The sequence below is a fragment of the Myotis daubentonii genome, chromosome 1 (assembly GCF_963259705.1).
Source record: "Myotis daubentonii chromosome 1, mMyoDau2.1, whole genome shotgun sequence".
Taxonomy (NCBI): domain Eukaryota; kingdom Metazoa; phylum Chordata; class Mammalia; order Chiroptera; family Vespertilionidae; genus Myotis; species Myotis daubentonii.
This window is the reverse complement of record NC_081840.1, coordinates 94,801,988-94,828,904: the sequence shown is the minus strand read 5'-3', so window position 1 is coordinate 94,828,904 and position 26,917 is coordinate 94,801,988. Positions and strand designations below refer to the sequence as shown.

Sequence of the window (26,917 nt, the reverse complement as noted above, 5' to 3'; positions counted from 1 at the left end):
CCACCCACGGCCCCTCCCTCTGCTGGTCCAGCTCGATCGGTTGGGGCTGGGCTGGCTGGAACCCACCTGTGCATGAATTCATGCACCAGGCCTCTAGTTATAACATAAAAATCTTTATTGATAGGACCTTTAATGAAATATGAACTTTTGTCACATCACAGAGTTCTTTTTAGGACCCCTTAAAGATTAAATTAAGAGTATAATTCTTTAAATTGGATAGGACAATGTCAGTGACTTAATCATTTCTTTGATCAGTTAGAAAATTGAAGCCTAAATCTATCAGTAATTTATTTTAACAAGCTAGTTAGTAGAAACAAAACCAGAATATAATTTCAACATCATTCTAAATGTTCTCTGTACTTTTACTTAATAAAGTTATGATTTCTCCTTTTCAAAATGCTTGAAATTAAAATACAACAGAATAGAATAAAATATTGTAATATATAGTTATAGGTATGTATAAAATTGTGTAATATTATGAAAGTGAAATTATGTTGTTTATGCTATTTTGGGACTTGCCTTAAAAAAAACCCCACAAAGATATTATCAGGATTGCAAGTTAACAGAAGGCCAACTAAAAATAATTTACACATGGTTTTTTAAAAGATATTATTTAACAAGAAGCCTGCCAATGGCATTTTTCTAGGTTAATCTGTAGCTTGTCATGGTTACCAGGGACCCAGACTCCTTCAGTCTTTCCCTGCTGTCGTCCTTGGCTATTGGCTTGGTATTTGGGTTTCTCACCAAATGGTTACAGGATTGCTGCTATAATTCCAGGTATCCCATAAAGACATGACAGTACCTGAATAAAAAATACGGCATATTTCCTCTCCTTTGTATGTGAGCAAGTAAAGCATTCTGGAAGCTTCCCAGGATACTTCCTGTCAGGCTCATTCTTTGCACAGTTACCCAGCCTAATCCAGTAGCTGGCAGAGGGAACAGAAATGCTGTGATTGGTTTAGACCAGGGGGCTCTCAAACTTAGCAGGCATAAGAATCATCTGGGGAGTCTGATAAAACACAGATTGCTGGTCCCCACCCCCAGAGTTTCTGGTTTAGTAGGATGGGAGTCGTGCCCAAGAGTGTAATTTCCAACTTTCCCAGTTGATCCTGATGCTACTGTCTAGGCCCTCGCCATGAGGACTACTAAAGATTACTCAACACGTGTACCCCTGGGGTCCCAGAGGTGATATCGGACCTCAAGTGCTTCCTGATAGGAACAGTCACAACTCTGTTAGCAAGGATGAAGGTTGGGAATAGCTAAAGGGTAGACCTTCAGTTTTGTCTACCACCATTGTAATTTGATATAGAATATTAAGTACACCTATTTTTCCTGTTCCTCAAATGGTTATCGTACCCAAGAAGCTTTAAAAAGGGGAAGTTAAAATAGGACACATTTGAAATAATCTGCTTGTATTTTACTTGCTGAGTGTATTTGCCCAGATATAAACATTCTATGTGATTAGACTTGCTGAGTCATAAGGCTTCTTTCATTAATTATTATTAATATTATTTTTTAAAAATATAGTTTATTGATTTTTTTACAGAGAGGAAGGGAGAGGGATAGAGAGTTAGAAACATTGATGAAAGAGAAACATCGATCAGCTGCCTCCTGCACACCTCCCACTGGGGATGTGCCCACAACCAAGGCACATGCCCTTGACCGGAATCGAACCTGGGATCCTTCAGTCCACAGGCCGACGCTCTATCCACTGAGCCAAACCTGTCAGGGCTCATTAATTATTTTATTGATTAACTATCACTTCAGTTGCCCAATCTAGAAAAAGATATCTGACACTCACTTGGGCTAAGTGAAAAATTAATCCATTATTTTTTTTTTTCTTTGGGGGGCTTGTGGCTAAGGAGATTTAACCAGAGGTCAGGACATTTCACTTGTCTTAGTTATTTATACGTGGCTATTTCAACATAATTTTTATACATTTTTTCTCAAGATTATCACACAACTGGTTATTAATCCTAAAATTCAGCAGCAAACAGTTTCAGGAGTAAAACTTGGTGCATAAGCGGGACCTAACAGAACCTTTACCTCATGATTTTTAAGGCCCACTTATTTAATGACAGTTTTCTGCTTTAGGTTGTTTTTGAAGAAAAATTCTATGAAAATTAGTATGAACACACCTAATCACCCTTAATTCATTGTCATTTTACTTTTACCTTTCCTTTTCTGCCACCAGTGAAATCTGAAGAAATAGAATCTGTTTGCCAGAACTCTTATTTTGGTTCCTGGTGAGCAATAAAGCTGTACCACCAGAATTTTGATGTTTAATTTCCCCTTTGCTCTGTATTTATTTTTCTTCCCAAGATTTAAAATATTTTTTTTAATTAATCTTTATTGTTGAGATTATTACAGATGTCCCTCTTTTTCCCCCCATAGCTCTCCCCTCCATCTGGTTCCCACCCCAGGCCCTCACCACCCTGTTGTCTATACCTATAGGTAATCCATACATGCATATAAGATCTTTGTCTAATCTCTTCCCGCACCCCCCCACACCCCTTTCACTCTGAGAATTGTCTGTCTGTTCCATTTCCATGCCCCTGATTCTATTCCATTCACCAGTTTATTCTGTTCATCAGATTTTTATTCATTTGACTTTTAGATTTAATTGTTGATAGATATGTATTTGTCACTTTGTGATTCATATTTTTTATCTTTACTTTTTTCTTCTTCCTCGTCTTAAAGAATGCCCTTCAGCTTTTCATATAATACTGGTTTGGTGGTGATGAACTCCTTTAGCTTTTTCTTGTCTGTGAAGCTCTTTATCTGACCTTCAATTCTAAATGATAGCTTTGCTGGGTAGAGTAATCTTGGTTGTAGGTTCTTGCTATTCATCACTTTGAATGTTTCTTGCCACTCTCTTCTGGCCTGCATAGTTTCTGTTGAGAAATCAGCTGACAGTAGTATGGGCATTTCCTTATAGGTAACTGTTTTTCTCTTGCTGCTTTTAAGATTCTCTCTTTGTCATTTTCTCTTGGCATTTTAATTATGATGTGCCTTGGTGTGGTCCTCTTCGGGTTCTCTTGTTTGGGGTTCTCTGTGCTTCCTGGACTTGTAAGTCTATTTCTTTCACCAGGTGGGGGAAGTTTTCTGTCATTATTTCTTCAAATAAGTTTTTAATATCTTGTTCTCTCTCTTTTTTTGGCACCCCCATAATTCAGATATTGATATGCTTGAAGTTGTTCCAGAGGCTCCTTCCACTGTCTTCATATTTTTGGATTCTTTTTTCTTTTTTCTCTTCTGGTTGGGTGTTTTTTGCTTCCTTGTATTTCAAATCATTGATTTGATTCTTGGGGTCCTCTAGTCTACTATTGAATCCCTGTATATGATTCTTTATTTCAGTCAGTGTATGCTTAATTTATGACTGGTCCTTTTCCATTTTTTATTTGGCATTCTCATTAAGATCCTTGAAAGTCTCACTAAGTTCCTCAGAGGTCTCTAGAAGATTCTTGAGTAACCTTATAACTGCGGTTTTGAACTCTCTATCCAATAGTTTGCTTTCTTCCATTTCTTTCATTTGTGACATGTTTCTTTGTCTCCACATTTTGGCTGCTTCCCTGTGTTTGTTTCTATGTGTTGGGTAGCTGCTAAGTCTCCTTGAGTTGATAGAGTGGCCTTTTGTAGTAGGTGTCCTATAGGGCCCAGTGGCTCAGCCTCCCCAATCACCTGAGGTGGACACTCTTGGTGCACCCCTTTGTGGGCTGTATGCACAGTTTTTTTGTAGTTGAACCTTGATTGCTGTTGGTGTCACTGGGAGGAATTGACCTCCAAGCCAATTGGCTGTGAGGACCAGCTGTGACTATAGTGGGAGAGCTGCTGTGTAGGAGACAGCCTTATAGGGCAGGACTTGTTTTCAGTGGGGCTTTGGTGCTCCCTGAGTCTGCCCCTTGAGTGTGTTGTTCATGGATGTGAAGAGTTGTAATCTGGTATGGTCTCATGCTGACCACTGGATATACTGGCTCTTGGGTCTCCAAAGTCAGCCACTGTCTGGGGCCATCCATCAGGAGCTACAGAGGGATCTGCAGATTCCTCCTCTTTGTATCAGGTTTGGAAGCGCCCAGATGAGGCCCAGCTGTGGAGCAAGGCAGGCTGGTGCTGGTACCGGGTCTTGGGCCTTTTATTGATAGATTTGGGGCTCCCTCACCCAGGTTCAGCTTGTTTGACAGGTTTTTAGCCTGAGAAAGGACAGACCATTCATATGCAAAAGCCGCAGCACACAGCTTGGGTGGGATTGTAAATTGGGTGGGGCAGGGTCACAGGGAATTACCAGGGCAAAGCAAACAGAAATGGCTGCCAGTCAGCCCTGCACCGGGGAGGTCCCAGCAGGGGAACAATGACCGATGCTAGCATCTCTGTCTGTAAGAAAGTCGTCCCTGAGTTCCTGCCCCATGCCAGACTGTCCAGTTTCTCCCTGTATGTGTCTGGGTCCTCCAGAGCCTCACCCGGCACTGGAGCTCAGAGGAAGTGGGAGCTTGTAAATTCATTTTTTGGTGCCGGCCTTTTAAGAGGAGCAGTGAGGGAATAAATAATGCAAACGTTTTAAAATATGATATGACTGAAGAGATTTCTTTGTTTCTATTAGCATACTCATATTTTCTGCTAGTATTGTTTCTGCTAGTATTCTCAATGTAATAAGTAGCCTTAATTTAAAGATTTTCTTTTAAACCTGGAATATTAGGACTATTAAATTTATATAAGGATCATAAAAGTTCAAGTGTTGTTAGTACTCTTAATTATCTCACTCAATTTTGCTTTTTCAACTTACCTTCTTCAGAATATAAATGGGATATAAATATCGACATACAACATTCCTTCCGTATTTGGATTGGGCTCTTGAAAATATTGTTGACCTTTACATTCAGTTTTAACCATATGGCTCTCCACTTTATTCTCCTTTTAGGAATGATAACTTGGCCATCTGGTTAATCATTTTAGTAAGAAGAAGCCTTGTCCAGTAACCTCAATGCCACATATGTTCGCATTGCTACCTTGAAATTAGTCAAGTTTTAAAAATACATTAAATGCTAAACCAATCAACACTTTCTGTTATAGGATAATAGAAAGCAACTATGTATTGTAATATGTATCTTTTAAAGTAGCAGTAAGGGTTAACCAAGGGTTGAAATCATAATTTGTAGGAATATAGAAACATGAAAAAATTAGATAACAGAGCATTTGAGATCTTGCTTCCCAATATTGTCCTCAGTTTGGTTCAAATAAATGCTTATAAAAATTAAAAAATATTAGGTAGTGAAGATTTATGTTCCTTTTGGTTTTCCTATAGTGTTTTTAAAAAAGGTAGATAGAAACCCTTAATCTACCTTGTTCTTTATAGAACACTATTTTAATAAGGACTATCCTCTGTTATCAGACTTACAAAAATATGGCTTCCACATGATCAAAATCACATTTCAGAAATGAAAGTGGTAGTAGTTCTGTTGCTACATTAACCATTGAGATAATGCGATGTTATTTTGTTTATTCGAGTTACTGTGTCATTTCTCTCCTTTCATTTCTCTTATTTGTTTTAGATACATTTAAATTAAGAAAAGAAAGTCAGTCAGTTTTATCATGATCATGACTATTGGTTATTTGGAAGCTAAAATATTAACTTTTAAAGTGAACTTGAATTGACTTCTTAGAAAAGTAACACATATGTACTTTATACTTTTTATGTATTTTTTAAATTCTTTTTAAAAAAAATTTTATCCCACCCCTTCACTCTCTTTGTATGTGAGTCTTTTGTACTGAGATGGGTCTCTTGTAACAGCGTAAATTATATCATATTTTTGTATCCATTCAGCTGTCCTATGTTTTTTGATTGGAGCATTTAATCCATTTACATTTAAGGTTATTATTGATATGTATTTATTTATTACCATTTTAATCCTGTATGCCTATATTTCTCTCTTTCTATTTCTTCTTATTACAGCAGCTCCCTTAGCATTTCTTATAGTGCTGGCTTGTCTGGGAAGCTTTTTATTTCACCATCTATTTTGAATGATAGCCTTGCTGGTGTAGTAATCTTGGTTTCAGATCCTTGTTTCTCATTACCTTGAATACTTCATGCCATTCCCTTCTGGCCTTTAGAGATTCTGATGAGAAATCAGTTGACAGCCTTATGGGAGCTCCTTTGTAGGTAACAAATTGCTTTTCTCTTGTTGCTTTTACAATTCTCTCCTTGTCTTTAAGTTTTGACATTTTAATTATGATGTATCTTTGCGTGGCCCTTTTTGGATTTCTCTTGTTGGGACTCTCTGTGCCTCCTGAACTTGTGTGACTTTCCTTCAGCTGGTTAGGGAATTTTTCTGCCATTATTTCTTCAACCTTGTTCTCTAGCCCTTGCTCACTTTCTTCCCCTCCTGGTATTCCTATTTTGTGAATATTGTTACATTTCTTGTTGTCCCACATCACCCTTAAGCTGTCCTTCAGTTTTTAATTGTTTTTTCTTTTTGGTTCTCTGGTTGGGTGATTTTTTTCTACCATGTCTCCTAATTCACTGATTTGATCCTCAGCTTCCCCTAATCTTATGTGTATTCATTCCAGTGATCTTTATTAGTGGTCTGTCATTCTTTATTTCCCACTAATGAGCATCTTTGCCATCATTATTCTGAACTCCATATCTGATAAATTTCTTATCTCCATTTTGTTTAGTTCTTCCTCTGGAGAATTCTCCTGTTCTTTCACTTTGGGCTTGTCTTTTTGACTACCTGTTTGGATTTGTGCCTGTGTATTAGGCAGATCTGCTATGATATCCAATCTCCAGTGCAGGACAATGTCAGATGCTGTTTCTGACTGGCTCTGAGTACTTTGTTTGGAGCTATCAGCAATTCACAGCTTGTGGCTCCCTCTGCTGGGGCTAGGTGCCTTAGGAAAGGAACAAGATGTGTACTAGGGTCTGCTTTTGCTAGCCCTGGGCCCAGAAGGTGATCAGGCAAAGCCTCAAATTCTCCAGAGATCCACTTCTGTCTGCAGACCATTTGACACTCAGTCTTGATTAGCTTCAGGCTATGGACCACAGAGTGGTGTGAGAGGTCTTCCTACAGTGTCAAGCAACTGCCTTCCCCCAAGGCAAAAACCACCTGGCTAACAAAGGTCCACAGAGAAAGATGTCCTCCATATTGTGAGGAAGGACTCAGCACACGAAACCTGGGTGGCTTCCTCTGAGCTCCAACCGCAACTCTAATCACACAACTCTCCTGGACTCTCCTCACACAACTCTAATCCACTCTGCCCTCCCTCTGCCAGAGCCCATGGTGGGTAGCTGCACACTTAATTTTTGTGCATTGGCCCTTTAAGAGGGTGCCTGCATTTCCAGCCATCTCTCCCTGGCTGACAGCACTCCTTCTGCCTTTCACAGCCAGATGTTATTTGGGCAACTCTCTCAGTTCTGGTGCTCTGGGGCAGGAAGCCCAATTTGGGATTTAGACCCGAGTTCTCAGTGGGAACCCCCCACAGCTGAGATATTCCTCCGGAACTTCAGCTTCTGTCTGTGGGATCCCAGTGCTTTTGTGCCTCCACACTTCCTATCAGTCTTTATAGGAAAAAAAGCAGTCTCCACTTTCCATCCTTGGTTATTAGGGTTCTCTCAGCTAGTCTTCAGTTGATTTTTCAGGATGGTTTTCTGTATTTTAGTTGTATTTCTAGATGGTCCTGGAAGAGTTTCAGTGTAGTTTCCGCTTACTCTGCTGCCATTTTGGAATCTCCTTTTTTTTTTTTAATTGAAATTCTGAGAGCTTTATAACAGCAGTTCTAGGACCTTTATCCTTGAGGGAAGCAGTGCAGCCTGTGGTTTAGTGCTTTTATATGATTTCTCACCCTGGTATCGTCATGTTATAAATGTGGATAATAATAATAGCACTTCCTCATGGGATTAGCAAGGATTAAATGAGGCAGCAGAAGTAAGATGCTTCATATGGTGCCTGTTCACTAGCACAGAGACAACCCACTTTAACAAAGCACCTGCTGTGTGCCTGTCTTTGTGATTCAGATTATATCAGTCAGTGCCTCATTATTAGAATAAAAGTTCCTATTCCTGCCGAAACTGGTTTGGCTCAGTGGATAGAGTGTCAGCCTGCAGACTGAAGGGTCCCAGGTTCGATTCCAGTCAAGGGCATGTACCTGGGTTGTGGGCACTTCCCCAGTGGGGAGTGTGCAGGAGGCAGCTGATCGATGTTTCTCTCTCATCAATGTTTCTGGCTCTCTATCTCTCTCCTTTCCTCTCTGTAAAAAACCAATAAAATAAAAAATAAAAAAAGGTCCTATTTCTGAGGATTTTGGTCAACCAAATAAATTAGAATTGCTATTTTTTGTAGTCTAAATCATAAATGATCACAGAAAATTCTAGCCTAATCAAACGTTCCGAGAAATTTAAAAGCTTTTTAAACTCACTTTTACTTGTGAATTACTTAAGATATCTTTAAAGGTATTTTTGTGTTATTTGTGTATTGTATTTATAAAAATGTCTCTTGACTGCATATTTTACTCACTCTGGAATTGTTGGTTTTCCCGAGGATTCAGTCTTCTGCCTGAAGTGATCATTGCTGCTTTCTGGACTTCAGCTCTTGTACCCATGTGATGATTACTCCCAGATAACTATCTTCAGCTCCTCCTTCTTTTGACTTGCCAGTTGCTTACTGGACATTTCTGTGTGTTTCTTCCAGGATGTTTCTAACTCTACACACGCAAACAAAATTATCCTCCATATTTTCCTCACCTCACTTCTCCTGCTTTTCCTTGTCCTAGTGAATGGCATTCTCATAACCATCCAGCTAGTCATCAGAGCCAGACACCCAGAGTCATCCAGGCCTCTTGTTCCCTCATCCCTCACTTCAGTTAGTCAAGAAGCAACATTGACGCTGCCTCTGAAATGCCTTTATGTAGTGCTTCTCTCTCTTTCCACTCCCGCTGCCTTAATTAAACTCTCCCCAGGACTATTTAAACAAGCTTCCACCTGGTCTTTTCTGCCTTCTGGTTTTCCATCCTTTCCCCAGGCTACCTAGTACCATTGCCATAGTGATATTCCTAAAGCTTAAATGGAATGATCTTTGTCACATGTTTAGAAACTTCTTCTAGCTCCCCATCCTATATAACAAAAGGGTAAGATGCAAATTGACTGAATGGTGGAACAACCGGTCATTATGACGCGCACTGACCACCAAGGGGCAGATGCTCAACATAGGAGCTGCCCCCTGGTGGTCAGTGCACTCCCATAGGGGGAGCACCACTCAGCCAGAAGCCAGGGGAGCACAGTGGTGGTGGCAGGAGCCTCTCCCACCTCTCAGGCAGTGCTAAGGAGCAGTGAGCCGAGCTGTGAGGAGGTAGGGCTCCCGGACTGCAAGAGGGATCCCAGACTGTGAGAGGGCGCAGGCCGAGCTGAGGGACTCCCCCAAGTGCACGAATTTTCATGCACCAGGCCTCTAGTTTCTGTATAAGAAAGTACAACCTTTCTCAGTAGACAAACAAGACCCATCATTCCTTGTCCAAAATTTCTCCCCAACCTCATCTTTTGGCAGTTCTCCCCTTGCCTTCTACACTCCATCAGTACTGACCTTCAGTAGTTCTATGATACTGTGTGACCCTTCTCACTTCCCTCTCTGACTAAACACCACTTCCCTTTGCTTTCAATGCAGGCTCTTCTCTTCCTGTTGAATGAAGTCTTCTTGACTGTCTCTTCCCCGCCCCTGTCACAAGAGCCAATCTCTTTTTTCTTTGTGCTATTAGAGCAGTGGTTCTCAACCTGTGGGTCACGAATCCCTTTGGGGGTCGAACAACCCTTTCACAGGGGTCGCCTAAGACCATCGGAAAACACATATATAATTACATATTGTTTTTGTGATTAATCACTATGCTTTAATTATGTTCAATTTGTAACAATGAAATTGGGGGTCACCACAACATGAGGATCTGTATTAAAGGGTCGCGGCATTAGGAAGGTTGAGAACTACTGTATTAGAGTATTTTTATTTTTGTTTTCAGTGTTTTTATATCCTTCCTCCACCTGTTAGTCTTTCCCTACCAGACTAACCTCCAGGTCAAGAGACTGTTAATCTTTTTAGCATTCCCAGGGCCTAGTGAGGCTTTGGCATAGGTAAACATTTAATAAACAATATGAAAAATTGTTCATTAAAACAAGGATTAGAGGAGGAAGCAATATACTTAACAGAGGAATGACTAGTTCTATCAATTATTTCTTAAGTGGCATTTGGGAGAAAGTTTAGATTAACTCTGTGTGACTTTAGATGGCAGAGTTGATGTCCATAGAGACTTCTGCATCATTCCTAAAGAACCCAGTGAGAATTGCAAACCAGCAGTGCCATCCTGCCTTCATTTGGAATCCTGCAGTTGACACAATTTAGGTTATAGTCCTGGCTTGGTTGCCAATTTGGTCTTTACTGGGTCTTATTTTCTTCCTTTGTTTTTGACAGAAAAATGAAGATTATACCGTAGTAGCTCATCTAGTGGTTTTGAGGACTAAAGAAACAATATTTCAGGGAGTTAGGCCTGACTTCAAGTAGTGCTTAATACATGTTCATTGAATTCAAATTATTTTCTGTTTCTGGATACTTTTAGTAAAACCTAATCTCACATTAAATATAAGTTATGTGTGTGCATAAACTGACAATATTAAAAGAGATTCAATTACATTTTTTCCCCCTCAAAGATTTATCCATTGTACTGATGATTCCCCAGATCCTTGTATGGAATATGAGGTAAGAAACTTTTTAAAAATCTGAATGAAGTTGATAAACCTACATGAAGAAGTATTGAGAACTGCTATTCTTTGGATTAATTTCTTTAGGAACCTAGGGTCATTGAATTTGTAAATGTATTAAATATACATATAAAAATATATGTTCTCTTTCTATAGAGTGTATGTAGACAAATATTGTCTCTCAGTATGCACAGGGAATTGGTTCCAGGACTCCTGAGGATGCAAAAACCTAGTTTGAAAAGCCTAAAAAAAAAATATTCTTAGAGTAATTAAAATGAAAAAAGTTGCAAGCAGAATCCTATGTATTATGTGCTCTTGTCTGCATGTATCTAAAAAGATTTATGCATACACTATATACTCACATATTCCTAGAATACTTCCGAGAAATATATGAGAAATTGACAACTCTGCTGGCCTCTGAGGAGAAGGACAAAGGGGTTAGATGGGGAAGATTCACCTTTTTGTATATTTTTAGTCAACCACAAATGTAGTAGTACCTGTCCAAAACATTATTTCAATAATGCTATGCAAATTTTCCAAAAATTTAATATTAGTATGCAACAATTGCTTATTTCCTTTTTTGCTTAAATAAAGTTACCAGGGCTATAAAAGAATATATGCCAGCATAAGCTTTTAATGGATAAGAACAGTGTAATATTTTAGTTTGGGGTTCTTTATTTAATAATTAGGTTCTTTTAAAATAATTGACACATTTAAAGCTTTACCTAGAATATACAATGATGAAATTTTAAATTAGTGCATTTCAGCCCTAGCCAATTTGGCTAGGTGGATAGAGCATTGGCCTATGGACTGAAGGTCTCAAGTTTGATTCCTGGCCCTGACCCAATCCATGATTCTCTCTCACTTCAATATTTTTTTCTCTCTCTCTCTTTCTCATTTCCAAAAATCAATAGAAAAATATCCTCGGGTGAGGATTAAAAAACAAAAAAAGAAACCAGTGTATTTAAAATTTCTAAGTCATATTTTAACCATATAGTTTTTTAAGAAAAGCAAGCTATAAAAAATATAAAACTACAAGGAAACATGAAACTGTTACCTAGATATGTCCTCAGTATTAGCATTTGAGGGTGTGTATGTGTGTGTGTGTGCGCGCGTGTGCATGCACATACACACTTCATAAAGCCATTTGCGTATTGTTTCCCCCCACACGTATAGCATAGTGTGGGCACTTTCTTAGTTCATTAAATATTTTTTTTATCATGATTTTTAGTGGCTACTTATTTTACATATTTACTCTTTTATTTGACAAATATTTCCTAAGCATCTGCCATGTATTACATACTTGTAATGGAACACAGAAATGAATTAATTTCTTGCCCTTAAGGAACTTACTGTTTAGTAGGGATGAGATACTTATATCAAATTATCATATAACAACATGGTATATATGCTTGCTAAAGAATGTCATGCACAGTTAACTTTGGGAAGAACAGGATGTGGGGAGGGAGAATCCTGAGTCCACTGGGGGATTTGGAATGGCATGGAAAGTAATTCAAGTTCTGTCTCACAGGTTTTAGAGGGAAAAGAGCAGTATGACAGGATAAGGGAGGCTGGAGACACTAACCATTTATTACAGTTAATGTTCTCCAAAGAACATTTTAAAACAGACTCAAAGCATACATTTGTCAACTGTTCTACTTATAAAATTGTAGCAATTCAATAATGTATAAGTAGTATACTAAGTAATAATTACAGTATTAAGACCCATATATGACTTGGGTCACTGATAGAATTGTTGTTGTTGTTTTTTTTAAATAATGCCAACATCATGGAAGGGCTATAGTGATTCTTTGTGTAATAAGCCATAATTATAATTTTAGCAGAGTACATGTTACGGAATGATATTTAAGGTAGATAATTTGAAATTATTGTATTTTTTTTACATTCTTAAATGAGAGAAGAACATAGGAATTACAGGGCCACTTATGCCACAGCAGTGATAAAACTTCATCATCCTTGGGCGTCTATATTATATCTCAAAACAATAAATGACAAAGATGCATTTTGTCATAAAGAGTTTAACACAATCTCCTGCTTATTAGACTAATAGATCACAACTCTGTTCCCTGTATCTCACATTAATGTTTTCTGATACCTCCTTTTAAAAAAAATTTAATAATGGCAAGTGTTAAGACAGTCTGAATATAAATTTGTCTATTAGACTAATAAACATCCCTTGTTATATAGATGTGTTACCTTTTTTCCTTTTTCTACAGCTTGTTCTTCGAAAATGGTGTGAATTAATTCCTGGAGCTGAGTTCCGATGTTTTGTCAAGGAAAACAAGCTTATTGGTAAGTTATTTTACCCTTGAAAGTAATTGTTTAAAAAATACAAGCTTTTGATGGAAGGAAATTTCTAGTAATTAGGAGAGGGGTAGCAATCAGTTTTTATCTCAGACTCTTCCTCTAACCAGTCGAACTGACTTTGAAATGCTGAGGCCATATTCAGTTTCCACAGAACATAGTATTGTCAGTTCACCATGTCTGGATTCTGGGTTGAAAGTGAGGGTCCTTATTCCTCCCAATTTAGTATATGTCTAATGTTACCTGCTGTCTCTTTGGGACTGTACTAAGTATTACTAGCTATACACTGCTTATTTCAAGCATCATAAAAAGTCAAGTTATTTTCTATTATTGGAACACTGTTTATTATTCTAGGAAGAGAAAATATGTGGACAAGTAAGTGCGTTATTTTAAAAGCCATCCATTTTCTTTCAGGTTATTTTGTTTGCTATGATTAAATTAAATATGGAAGATAATTTGCTCTCTCTTTTTTTTTTGTCTGCATGTTTTTCATGAACTAAAATTTATCTTCAACCAAGAAAAGTGTAATTTGAACAAAATCAAATCAATATTATTTATTTATTGAAAATGATGCTGGCATATATTAGCTTACTTAAAAGAAACTTGATGTGTTGTAATTTATCATAATATTAGGTATTCCTGAAAAAGCTGCACTTTAAGTACAGCTAAAGAAGGGAGCATATTGGCCTATGATTAAGAAATTGGGTGGAAGCCCTTCTTTTAGAACACAGAACTTTTTTCCTAGGCATAGAGCAAATTGAGGGAGTTCTTCCAATAGTCTCTTTAGTTTACTTAGAATAATATCAACAAATCACTCTGAAGAAAGGAATGTTTACTTTTCCATGCCTTGAAACATCAGGGTTGTGAAGGCAGGATAGTATGCATGAACAAGAAAGGTAGACTGCTTCTATGAAGTACAATATAAATATTAGAGACATATAGTGAGGAATATTTTACATTTTCCCAAAGAAAGTGCAAAAGAATAGCAATTTATAGAGCGTTCATTGGAAAAATCAAAGAAAAGCAATTGACTATGTGTGCAGGGTAAAAATTGGTTCTTTCATTTTTTTATATAATAGGCATATTTATGGCTTTGAATTTTTCCATTATATTAAATAAAAATAACTACTATTTCTAAAGTAAGAATGCATGGCAGTATGGAACTATAGGATCCATATAAGCCTTTACAGTTGGTATTTCTATCGTTCAATTAGTATTCTTCTAATTGGTCTTTTGATCTACTTTAATGGTTCTGTCAAGAAGAGTTTAAATCATATTTTGGTGTTTTCTGAGTATTATGTATTAATGGAATATAAAATATTTTCTTGCCAGCTATTTCTCAAAGGGATTACACACAATACTATGATCATATTTCTAAACAAAAGGAGGAGATTTGCAGATGCATACAAGACTTCTTCAAGAAACATATACAGTATAAATTCTTAGATGAAGACTGTGAGTATTTTTTAATGACTCATTGAAATGAAATGAAATGCATAATGTTAAAGAACCTTATATCACAGTGGCACTTATTTTAAAACTAGAGGCCTGGTGCACGGAAGTTGTGAACTGGAGGCGAGGGTCTCTCAGCCTGACTTGCACCTTCTCGCAGTCCGGGATCCCTTGGGGGATGTCCGGCAGTCAAGACATCCCTCTCACAGTCCAGGACCGCTTGCTCCTTACCGCCCGCCTGTTTGCTGCTCCTTACCACTTGACTCACTGCTCCTTAGTGCTGCCACAGAGGTGGGAGAGGCTCCTGCCACCACCACTGCGCTTGCCAGCTGTGAGCCTGGCTTCTGGCTGAGTGGAGCTCAGCCAGTGGGAGCACACTGACCACCAGGGGACAGCTCCTGCATTGAGCATCTGCCCCCTGGTGGTCAGTGCGCATCATAGTGACCGGTCATTCTGGTTGTTCTGCCATAAGGGTCACTTAGGCTTTTATTATATATACTGAGTGGCCAGATTATTATGACCACCTGACGTTTGTAGGCAAATTAGCTATAATTTCGCACTGAAGTTGCTAGAGGGCCAGACCATTATAAACAGGGAAGCAGGTTGTTTACCACGACAGTAGAAGTGATTTTTTTCTGAAGATATGGGTAAACAACGTGATTTAACAGCCTTTGAATGTGGGATATATTTGAACGTGAGTGGCCAGATTATTATGACTACCTGATGTTTGTAGGCAAATTAGCCATACACTGCATTGTATGGGATATGGAAGTCGAAGACCTGTTCGAACACCTTTGCTGTCTGCAGTTACCAAGATAAAACGTCCCCAATTCGCACAGGAACACAAGGATTGGACAGTCGAGCATTGGAAAAAAGTCCTGTGGTCTGATGAGTCACGTTTCCAGTTGCATCATGCAGATGGCAGAGTGAGAATTTGGCGGAAACAGCATGAAAGCATGCACCCCACATGCATGGGTACAACCCTTCAAGCTGGTGGGGGCATTGTTATGGTTTGGGGCATGTTTTCCTGGCATGATTTGGGCCCTTTAATTCGTGTGGAACAACATCTGAATAGCACAGCATACCTAAGTATTGTTACTTATCAAGTTCCTCATGTTGATGGCGTATCCCAATGGAGATGGCTTCTTCCAGCAAGACAGTGCGCCATGCCATGGTGCTCATATTGTGCAGGAGTGGTTTCAAGAACCTGAGGGAGACTTTACCTTGCTTAGGTGGCCCCCACAATCACCAGATCTCAATCCAATTGAGCATTTGTGGGACAAAGTTAAAAGAGCCATCAGGCAGCTGGTTCCTCAACCATCAAATCTCATAGAACTGGACAGTGCTATTCAACAGGCATGGTGTCAGATTCCCCGCATCACCTTTCAACATCTCGTGGAGTCAGTGCCAAGAAGAATCACCACAGTATTGAAGGCAAAAGGTGGCCCAACGAAGTACTGATGGGGTGGTCATAATAATCTGGCCACTCACGTTCAAATATATCCCACGTTCAAAGACTGTTAAATCACATTGTTTACCCATATCTTCTGAAAAAAATCACTTCTACTGTAATGGTAAACAACCTGCTTCCCTATTTATAATGGTCTGGCCCTCTAGCAACTTCAGCGTGAAATTATAGCTAATTTACCTACAAACGTCAGGTGGTCATAATAATCTGGACACTCAGTGTAGATAGGATTTGAAGCACTATTTTAAGTGTTTTGCTATATTATTATTTGGTATTGCTGATGGTTGCATGTTAATTTTACCTTATTTGATCGGAGTCCCTTTTTTTTTTCTTTTTTTGATTAGTCCTCACCAGAGGATATTTTTCCATTGATTTTTTTTTCCCTATGTGCCAATTTGTATCCATTAATTTTTAGAGAGAGTGAAAGGGAGGATGAGAGACACAGAGAGAGATCAATGTGAGAGAGATACATCGATTGGTCGCCTCTTGCATGTGCCCAGACCAGAGCTGGGGATGGAGCCTGCAACCGAGGTATGTGTCCTTGACCAGAATTGAACCTGAGACTGTCAGTCTGCTGGCCGACGCTCTATCTACTGAGCCAAACTGGCTAGGGCTGATCAGAGTCACTTTTTAATACTAAGAGTTTTTTGTCCTGCCATTTTAGATATTTCATTATACATTTCAAAGGATCTATCTACAGATGATGTAATGCTTCTGTTATTAGGACTAAATTAGCTAGATGACTCATCTACCTTCTTAGATTATTATTTTTTTAAATGATCAGATGGCATCAGCTATATAGTAAACTTTTGTGAGTTGGCTTTAAGAATTGAAAGTATATTGATATGAGAGAAAGTTTTTATGCATCTTAAAATTATACCTACTATGATTTATCTTTTTTCTACTTGCCAAGCCTGGTTCTATGGCAGATTTGATTTAAAAAGAAAATTAAGCATAGCTAGATTTTATGCTTCCATACTACAAAGTTTACTCATTTCATTCCCCATCCCATTGATTGGTGCTGCTTTTATTGGTACATAGAACCTATTTATTAGGGTGAACTGGTTGGGATGATGTTGGTGTTTGGTTTGAATTTTTAAATATAATGGATCAAAAACCCTAGCCAATTTAGCTCAGTGGATAGAGCATTGGACTAAAGGGTCCTAGGTTCGAGTCCAATCAAGGTCGCATGCCCAGGTTGAGGGCTCAATCCCCAGTAGGGGGCATGCAGGAGGCAGCCTATCAATGATTCTCTGTCATCATTCATGTTTCTATCTCTTTCTCCCTCTCCCTTCCTCTCTGAAATCAATAAAAATATATTTAAAAGAACTTTTTAAAAAAATATAATGGATTATAGATGAGGGTAGAGAAAGGAAAAACAAAATTATATCCAGACAGTTCTCGGGTTACGTCGGACTTGACGTATATTGTTTCGTGGTTACGTCGCCATCTCCCATTTATTTATTAAAAAAAAAGTTCCGTCATTTTGACATATGTACATATGTGCTTTATGTTTTTTATTATTTATCTACCACAAGTAAAGGTCAGGAATTGTTATCTTTCTTTTAATTTTTTTTTTTTTTTTACTGTTTCACTTCATTACTGCTGTGTATGTGCTCCATGTGAGTGACGTAAGTGCTTACATAGGTGGGTTCCAACTTACGGCGAAAATTATATTAAGTCGCAGCAGAGGAATGGATCTCCAACGTAACCTGAGGACCTATTGTAAAGAAAACATTGCATTTCATATGTAATAACTTAATCAATAAAGAAATTTTAAAAAATTGCATTTTATGTTTGAAGTTTTGAGATTTAGAAATATGAGGTTCTCCAGGTTAATTATATTCTACTGTTGGACTAATAATAAAATGCATTTTAATTTTCAAAAGGAGGCCTAGATCAGCAGTTGCCAACCGGTGGTCCACTTACCACTGGTGATCCATGAGGTTTGAAAGGTTGGCGACCGCTGGCTTAGATCATAAAACAAGTAGCTTGTTACTAACTTTGAGTTTTGTTTTTTTTACAGTTGTATTCGATATATATAGAGACAGTAGGGTAAGTAAACACTATATATGATTACTTTAAAACAAGGAATGATCTTATAAGTGGACTACATAGCCATTATGAATGTAAAGGGTCTACTGCTCAAAAAATACTTTCTCAAACTAAGGTGTTTGAAAATCACAGTGGTCAAGAATCTCCCCCTTAAAATATACTTCACATTAGAAGACATACTATCAACAATTAATTATGTACAACAAATTTAGGGAATTTTCAAGAATTTAAATTATTTTTATTTTTAATTACAGTTGACATACGATATTATTTTTGTTTCAGGTGTATACCCCAATAACTAGACATTCATTACATAACTTACTAAGTGATCATCCTGATGAATCTAGTACCCATCTGACACCACACATAGTTATTAGAATATTATGCTGTATTTTACATCCCAATGACTATTCTGTAACTACCAATTTGCACTTTTTAATCTTTTCTCCTTTTTCACCCATCCCTTCAGTTATCTTCCCATCTGGCAAAAATCAAAATGTTCTCTGTATCTATGAGTCTGTTTCTGTTCTGCTTCTTCATTTATTTCATTTTTATAGATTCATTTGTTGATAGATATGTATTTATTGCCAATGTATTGTTCATATTTTTTATCTTTTTCTTAAAGAAGACTCTTTAACATTTTATGTAATACTGGTTTAGCAGTGATGAACTCCTTCAGCTTTTTCTTGTCTGAGAAGCTCTTTATATGTCCTTCAATTCTAAATGATAGCTTTGCTAGGTAGAGTAATGTTGGTTGTAGATTCATGCTTTTCATCATTTTGAATATTTTTTGCCAATCCCTTTTAGCCTGCAAAGTTTCTTTTGAGAAATCAGCTGACAGTCTTATGGGGGCTCCTTTGTAAGTAACCAGCTGCTTTTCTCTTGCTGCTTTTAAGATTCTCTGTTTGTCTTTAACCTTTGGCATCTTAATGATGATGCATCTTGGTGTGGGTGTCTTTGGGTTCATCTTGTTTGGGACTCTTTGTTCTTCCTGGACTTGTATGCCTATTTCCTTCACATGGGTTTTTTCCAAATAGGTTTTCTATTTCTTCCTGTCTTCTCCTTCCAGCACCCCATGATGTGAATGTTGGTACACTTGAAGTTGTCCAGAGGCTCCTTACACTATCTTCATTTTTTTGGTACTTTTTTCTTTTTGCTGTTTTGATTGGGTGTTTTTTGCTCCCTTATATTCCAAATCACTGTTTTGATTCTTGGCTTTATCTACTCTCCTGTTGATTCCCTATAAATGATTCTTTATTTCAGTTGGTGTATTCTTCATTTCTGACTGGTTCTTTTTTATGTTGTTGAGGTCCTCACTAAGTTCCTTGAGCATCCTTAGAACTAGTGTTTTGAACTCTGCATCTAGTAGATTTCTTGTCCCCATTTTGTTTAGTCTCTTTCTCTGGAGTTTTGTCCTTTTCTTTCATTTGGGACATGTTTCTTCGTCTCCTCATTTTGGCAGCCTCCCTGTGTTTGTTTCTATGTATTAGGCAGAATTGCTATATCTCCTGGGCTTGGTAGAGTGGTCTAATGTAGAAGGTATCCTGTAGGGTCCAGTGGCACAGCCTCCGTGATCACCCAAGCTGGGCATTCCAGTTGTGTCCCTCCCTCCCTCCCCAATGTGGCTGTGTACACCCTTCTGTTGTAGTTGAGCCTTGATTGCTGTTGCATATCAGTGGGAGGGATTTACCCCATGGCTGATCCATTGCAAGGACTGGCTGCAACCACAAACAACCATGGAGAATCAGCTGTGCAGTGGCAGTTCACACAGCCGGTCTTATTTCATTAGGGCTGTGGTGCCCACTGAGTCTGCCCCCTGAATGTGTCACTGTGGAGATGGTTGGGTAGTGTTTCGATGTGGGTCTCAAGCTATTCACCGGGTGTGCTGGGGCCTCCCAGGAGGTGTGGGCGAAGGTCAGCCACACCTTTGTTCTGCCCAGGGCCACCTGGCTTGAGCTACAAAGTGATCTGCAGCTGCCTGCTATCTGTGCTGGGCTTGGAGATGCCCAGGAGAGGCTCATCTGTGAACCAAGGCCAGCTGCCACTAGTGCCAGACCTGGGGCCACTTAGCAAGAGGTGTGGTGCACGTTGAGGCCAGATTTCACTTGTTTGAGAGATTTTAGGAAAGTCTGAAACATGAGCCAAGACTAGTGATTCATATGGAAAAGCCAATGGGAACAGGTTGAGTAGGCTTGCAAGTTTGGTGGGATGGGATTTCAGGTAACTACTAGGGTGGGACAAACAGTGATAGCCACATTGATGGAGACTCATATATGGCTTCTGCTTGCCATCTCTGGGGTGGAGGTCTTATCAAAGAAACAATAGCCTCTGCCAGCACTTTTGTCTGGGAGAAAGTTGCACTGCACCCCCAGCTCTGGCCCTCATGCCAAACACTTCAGTTTTTCCCCGTATGTCCCTGGTGCCTTTTGGGCTGCTGTCCCAACACTGGAACTCAGAGCGAGTCAGAGTAAGTCTGTGTGCAGATCCCTTAAAGGAACTTCCTGGGATTTCAGTAGCCCTCCCTCTCACTCAGCCTCAATTCCCATTGGTTTTTACCGCCAGAATTTATGGGGACTTCTCTTCCCAGGACTGGAACCCTTGACTTCGGGGCCTGGTGTGGGGCTGGGACCCCTTGCTTCCCAGGGTGGACCTCTGCAGCCAAGATATCCCTCCTGATTTTTATGTAGTGCATGTGTGTGTGGGACCATGCCGTTCCGTATGTCCGCATCTCCTAGCAGACAACATGGTTTCTTTAAATTTCTAGTTTTAGGACTTATATCCAGCTAGATTTCAGGTGGTTCTGAGTGATGGTTTTTCTGTAGTTTAGTTGTAATTTTTATATGGTTGTGGAAGGATGCGAGTAACACATTTACCTATGCCACCATCTTGACTGAAAGTCTCTGGATCGGTATCATTATTAATTATTATTATTATTACTATTTTATTTATTGATTTTAGTGAGAGAAAAGAAGGGGGGAGAGAGAAACATCGGTTTGTTGAACCCCCAACCTTGGCATAGATGACAATGCTCTAACCAACTGAGCTACCCAGTCATGTCTTCATTACTGTTTTTAATTAAAAAAAATTTTTATTACAGTTGACATACAACATTTTGTTAGTTTTAGGTGTACAATAAAGCGATTAGACATAGTACCCATCTGACTTGGTTATTACAATATTATAGACTGTATTCCTTATGGTATACTTTACATCCTTGTGACTGTTTTTATAATTAGCAATTTGCATATCTTAATCCTTTGCCCTTTTCATCCATACCCCCAACACCATCATCTGGCAGCATTCAATTTGTTCTCTGTATCTATGAGTTAGTTTTTGTTTTGTTTGTTCCTTTATTTTGTTATTTAGATTTTATATATAAATGAAATCATATGGTATTTGTCTTTTTGTCTGACTTGTTTCACTTAACATAATACTCTTTGGGTCCATCCATGTTGTTGCAAATGGTAAGATTTCATTGTTTTTTATGGCCAAGTAATATTCCATTGTTTGTATATATATACCACATCTTCTTTATCCATTTGTTTATTGATGGACTCTTAGGTTGTTTCCATATCTTAGTTATAAATAATGCTGCAGTAAACATAGGGGTGCATATGTCTTTTCAAATTCAGGTTTTGGGTTCCTTCAGATAAATACCCAGAAGTGGAATTGCTGGGTCATAAGGTAATTTCTATTTTTCATTTTTCAAGGAACCACCATATTGTGTTCCACACTGCCTGCACCAATTTATAATCCCACCAAACGTGCACTAGGATTTTCTTTTCTCCACATCCTCACCAACATTTGTTTGTTGATTTATTGATGATAGCCATTCTGACAGGTGTGAGGTGATATCTTTTTGAGGTTTTAATTTGCATTTTAGGCATTAATAACTTCACAGATAACTAAATGGCCACCTTATATCCTACTTTCCACTGTTGTCAGGAGTCTGGGTGTGCTTAACATAGTTCAGTTTGCACACTTTTATTTTTTTCTCAACAAAGCCTCTTTTCAAGGTAACATTTAGAAATAATCAGATATCCTCCCCCCCCCCACCCCCCATGCACAATTTTTCCAGCCCTTGACTAGTGAAGTCTTTCTAGAGTGGTTTTAAAGGTCTAAGCAGACCCGTAGAGGCTCCCAGCCTGTACTAGGATGAGCAGACAAAAGGCAGTCCAGGGCACATTTGACCTGTTTGCATACTTCAGTGTGGCCAGGAATTTGTCATTTGATATTTAGATAATTATTTTTAGCATTATTTGAGAGCCTGTGATACGTTAGATGCTATGCTTCTAATAAGAGGCTCCCAACAAGATGATCTGCTGACCTCGAGGAGCTTAATCTCAAGACTTGAAACCCAGGGCATTGGCATGGTAACAAGCTGGATCAAGTCAATGAGGGAGTAAACTTAACCCTTTGCCCCACATGTGCAGCTCAGAAGAGCTTTATTCTCATTTAATTCAGTATCTCAATCCATATACCCCAGTGAGGTACGTATTATTTGTTCCCATTTAATAGATATTAAAATTGAAGCAATTATATGGTAATGCAACTATGTTAATGGCGTTTGAAAATTTGGAATTTACCAGTCTCTCAATATTTCCCTGGCAAATATCCAGTTCTGCAAGTGTCTTAATTGAAGTTGGAGACGTGCATAAATAATTACTGCTGTGATCTTACACAATGAAAATTATTGTATGTTTTTAAAGTGAGAAACATACCAGTATAAACACCCTGAAAGTTTCTGAGAAGAGATTTAAACTGATGTAAAACTAATTTGTATTAAGTCAGTATCAGCATTTGTTAGGGACTTCCTTAAATATGTAATTTTGTGACTTTTCTTATAGAAAACTAACTCTTCTTTTATGTGGTCTCATATGAAATACAGCTAAAGTGTGTGGGCTTGGCAATATTTTAAGGTGTCTGCTTTCTTACTGCGGCTGGCGAGTTGAGTCAGTGCTGATAGATTCTAATGTTGTGTATGTAAAGCGATGGTCTGGGATGAGGCCTGGGAACATGTATTGTAAGATGCTCCTTAAGTGACTCTAATGCACCACTAGAATTCAGAGTAATTGCCCTTAGATACTTGAAAAATTATTCCAGTCCCCTTATATTACTGTTCTGGTACTATGTCTGGTCTTGAGTCTTTAATATTGTTGAAATTGGCTTTGCAACTTGGTCACTTTTTTATAGCTATTCTATGAATGATTGAAAAAGAAAGCACAATTTCTAATGTGTCAGGTTTCTGCAGCTGTTTGTTTGATTAAGCTTAATAATGTTGTTAAAATCTTTTATATCTCATGAATGAAATGATGCCTGACAATACCTTCAAAATAATACAGATTTTGGGATATAGATGAAAGATCAGCCATGGGGATCAACAAGATGACTGGAAACTGAGTGTTAGATACATTGGGTTCTTTATACTATTTTTTCTACCTTTGTAGACGTTTAACCTTTTACATACAGAAATCTTTTTTAAAACTTTAAAAAAATCTTTCTTCATTTTTTTCTCTATTTAATCTATCAGTTACTGAACAGGGTTATGTTAACATCTCCTCTTTCTAATTCTGTTAGCTTTTGTGTTACAGACTTTGATGTCATACTCTTCCACAAATGCTAGTTCACAGTGGCTTTGATTCCCCAGTGAATTCTCAACGTCAGGCAGTGATTCTATCCCTAAGAATGCTTTTGTGCTTTTGGCATTAAAGTATGTTTCGCTCTGATATTGATTGTGTTATTACAGTTTTCTTTTGGTCTTGGAATTTATCTTTCTCAGTCCTTTTTTTTAAAATAGCTGTTAAGTTTTAGGTGTGTGCACATGTCCTATAAGTAGTATATTGCCGGTTTTGTGTTTTTAATCATTGATAATTTCTGGTTTTAACTGGTAAGTATTTTTTGCATTTATTATATTGAATATTTGAATGTTTTCCACCATCTGATCTTGAATTTCGGTTTACTTTGCTTTCCTATGCCTTTTTTCTTTTAATGTATATTACTGGTTTTTCTTTATTCTTCCTCCTCACCCTCCCTTCTCCCCCTGCACCCCCACCCCCAGCCAATAATTTTGAAGTTTAGTTTTTTATTTCTGTTAATTTTGGTAGAAATTAACCACTAAATCTTAATATGGATATTTAATAAGCTCCGAAGTTAATTTTATATCCTGTTGTTCTTGTGATACAAGGACTTTTGTACACTAATTCCCAGCATCCGCTTTTGTCTTGTGATGTCTGATTTTTATTTTTTAATTTATTTTTCAAATATATTTTTATTGATTTCAGAGAGGAAGGGAAAGATGAATGATGAGAGAGAATCATTGATCGGCTGCCTCCTACATGCCCCACACTGGGGACTGAGCCCACAACTCGGGCATGTGCCCTGACCAGGCATTGAACCGTGACCTCCTGGTTCATAGGTTGACACTCAACCCCTGAGCCACGCCACCTGGGCATGATGTCTGATATTTAGTTCCACTTTGTGTTTATCCCCCTAACTTAGTCATGATTGTTGCTGTTCCGTTTCTTTGTACCACTGCTTCTTGCCTCTCTCTGCTTTCTGGATCCAGCTCTTCCTAGTAGTATGTTCTTTTGTAATAAATTCCCTCAGCCTTTGGCTTGGCTGGAAAAGACTTTGTTTACCTTCATGCATGATGACAGGCTTAGCTGGGCATAGAATTTTTCAGTTGACCAGTTTGGTGGACTCAGCACTTTGAAGACACTGTTCCATTATTCTTTGGCTTCTTTTCTTTTTTGGGGTCATGCTTTCTAGGTCTAAGAATTCACTTCCTTTGTTAATTGTGGAGAACGTTCAGCTGTCTTTTCAAGTATTGTCTCTTCCTTTTCTATCTTTTTGCCTTTGGAACTTTATTTACAGTTAGTTGTGTTAGAGCTTCTCACTTTTTTATTTTATTTTATTGATTTTTTTACAGAGAGGAAGGGAGAGGGATAGAGAGTTAGAAACATCAATCAGCTGCTTCCTGCACACCTCCTACTGGGGATGTACCTGCAGCCAAGGTACATGCCCTTGACCGGAATTGAACCTGGAACCTTTCAATCTACAGGCCGACACTCTATCCACTGAGCCAAACTGGTTAGGGCCAGAGCTTCTTACTTTATCTTCATGTCCCTTGACTTCTCATTTTCTACCTCTTTGTCTCTCTGTACTGTGTTTTGTATTTTCTCAGATATACCAGTTTACTAATTTACTTTTGGCTTTGTCTGATCTGATATATTTAACCTATTCACTAGGTTTTAAATTGTATCAGCTATATTTTTCATTTCTATAGGTTCTATTTGGTTACTTTTAAAATCTGCTTATTTATTCACTAGAGGCCCAGTGCACAAAATTCTTGCACTGGAGGAGAGGGATGCCTCAGTCCAGCCTGCACCCTCTTGCAGTCCGGGAGCCCTCAGGGGATGTCCGACTGACGGCTTAGACCCCCTCCCCACCTTGCGCTCACCAGCCATGAGTCTGGCTTCTGGCTGAGAGGTGCTCCCCCTGTGGGAGCGCACTGAACACCAGGGGGCAGCTCCTGCATTGAGCGTCTGCCCCCTGGTTGTAAGTGCACATCATGGCAGCCAGTTGGTTGATTTGCATATTAACCTTCTATTATATAGGACAGTATCTTGTGTTTGAGGGTTTTGATTTCTATTATATTTTAAATCATTCAAAACTGCTGATCTTGCCGAAACCGGTTTGGCTCAGTGGATAGAGCGTCGTCCTGCGGACTGAAAGGTCCCAGGTTCGATTCCGGTCAAGGGCATGTACCTGGGTTGCGGGCATATCCCCAGTAGGAGATGTGCAGGAGGCAGCTGATTGATGTTTCTCTCTCATTGATGTTTCTAACTCTCTACCTCTCTCCCTTCCTCTCTGTAAAAAATCAATAAAATATATTTAAAAAAAAAAAAAAAAAAAAAAAAAAAAAAAACTGCTGATCTTTTTTCCTTAGATTTTTTTTTTTTTGGATATAGTTCACATAGAGTTGAATTTACCCTTTTTGTGTATAGTTCTATGAGTTTAAAAAACACATCTGGTTGTGTAATCACTACTACAATGATGATGTAGAACTGCCTCACTCCCAAAATTTCCTCACAAACCTCCCTGAACCCTAGCCCTTGGTAAACACTGCTCTGTAAACCTACTGAGTTATTTTTAAGTTTTTAATTTATAATACATTCACACTGCTTAAAAAACAAATCCGTGTGAAAATATACCCTTGACCCTCTGCTCTCCTGCAAGTTCACTTTTATTCGTTTCTTTTATATCCTTCCAGTATTTCTTGATGCCAAAAAAAGGTAATGTACTTATTTTTTTCATTTTTCTTATATAGAGTTAGCATATGATATACAGTTTGCATTTTGCTTTTTAAACATTTTTTAAAAACAATGTATCTTTGAGAGCTTTCCAATTTAATACTGTGGCACAGTGTTTTGTGCTGTGGATACACCGTCTAGTTTGTTTAGCTACTTCACTATAGATGAACACTTAAGTTGTTTCTAGACTTTTGCAAATTGTGCTGTGATGAACATCCGATATATATTTTGTTTTATACATCTGCAAGTATATCTACAGGATAAATTCCCAGAAATGGGATTGCAAGCTCAAAAGGTTAAATGTATTTTAATTTTAATTACCCTTTGTACTACTGGTAGAAGCTATACCAAGTAATTCCACTGGAAATGTTCCTGGATATTACCTTAAAGCTTGCCCACAGAGTTATGTGCTCAAACTTTCTAGGGTTTTTCATTGTTGTTTTTTTTTTGATAGACAAAAAGTGGTGTTTCAGTATAGTTTCAATTTCTTTTGTTTTTTCTCTTATTATGCATTAGGATGCATTTAATCTTTTGTAAGGGTCAAGTCTATGTGTGTGCCATTTTTTAAAAAAATAT

General features: G+C 38.3%; 1 protein-coding gene across 3 annotated transcripts in view; it reads left to right on the top strand.

Annotated features, from left to right (window-relative positions):
* Positions 1-26,917, top strand: part of CDC123 (cell division cycle 123) — an 80,543-nt gene that overhangs the window by 40,863 nt on the left and 12,763 nt on the right. For all 3 annotated transcript variants that reach the window (XM_059711272.1, XM_059711278.1, XM_059711268.1), the window contains 4 exons: positions 10,679-10,727; positions 12,967-13,042; positions 14,387-14,509; positions 18,001-18,029. In XM_059711272.1, coding sequence (XP_059567255.1) covers positions 10,679-10,727; positions 12,967-13,042; positions 14,387-14,509; positions 18,001-18,029 — 277 coding nt within the window. The remainder of the gene's footprint in view (positions 1-10,678; positions 10,728-12,966; positions 13,043-14,386; positions 14,510-18,000; positions 18,030-26,917) is intronic.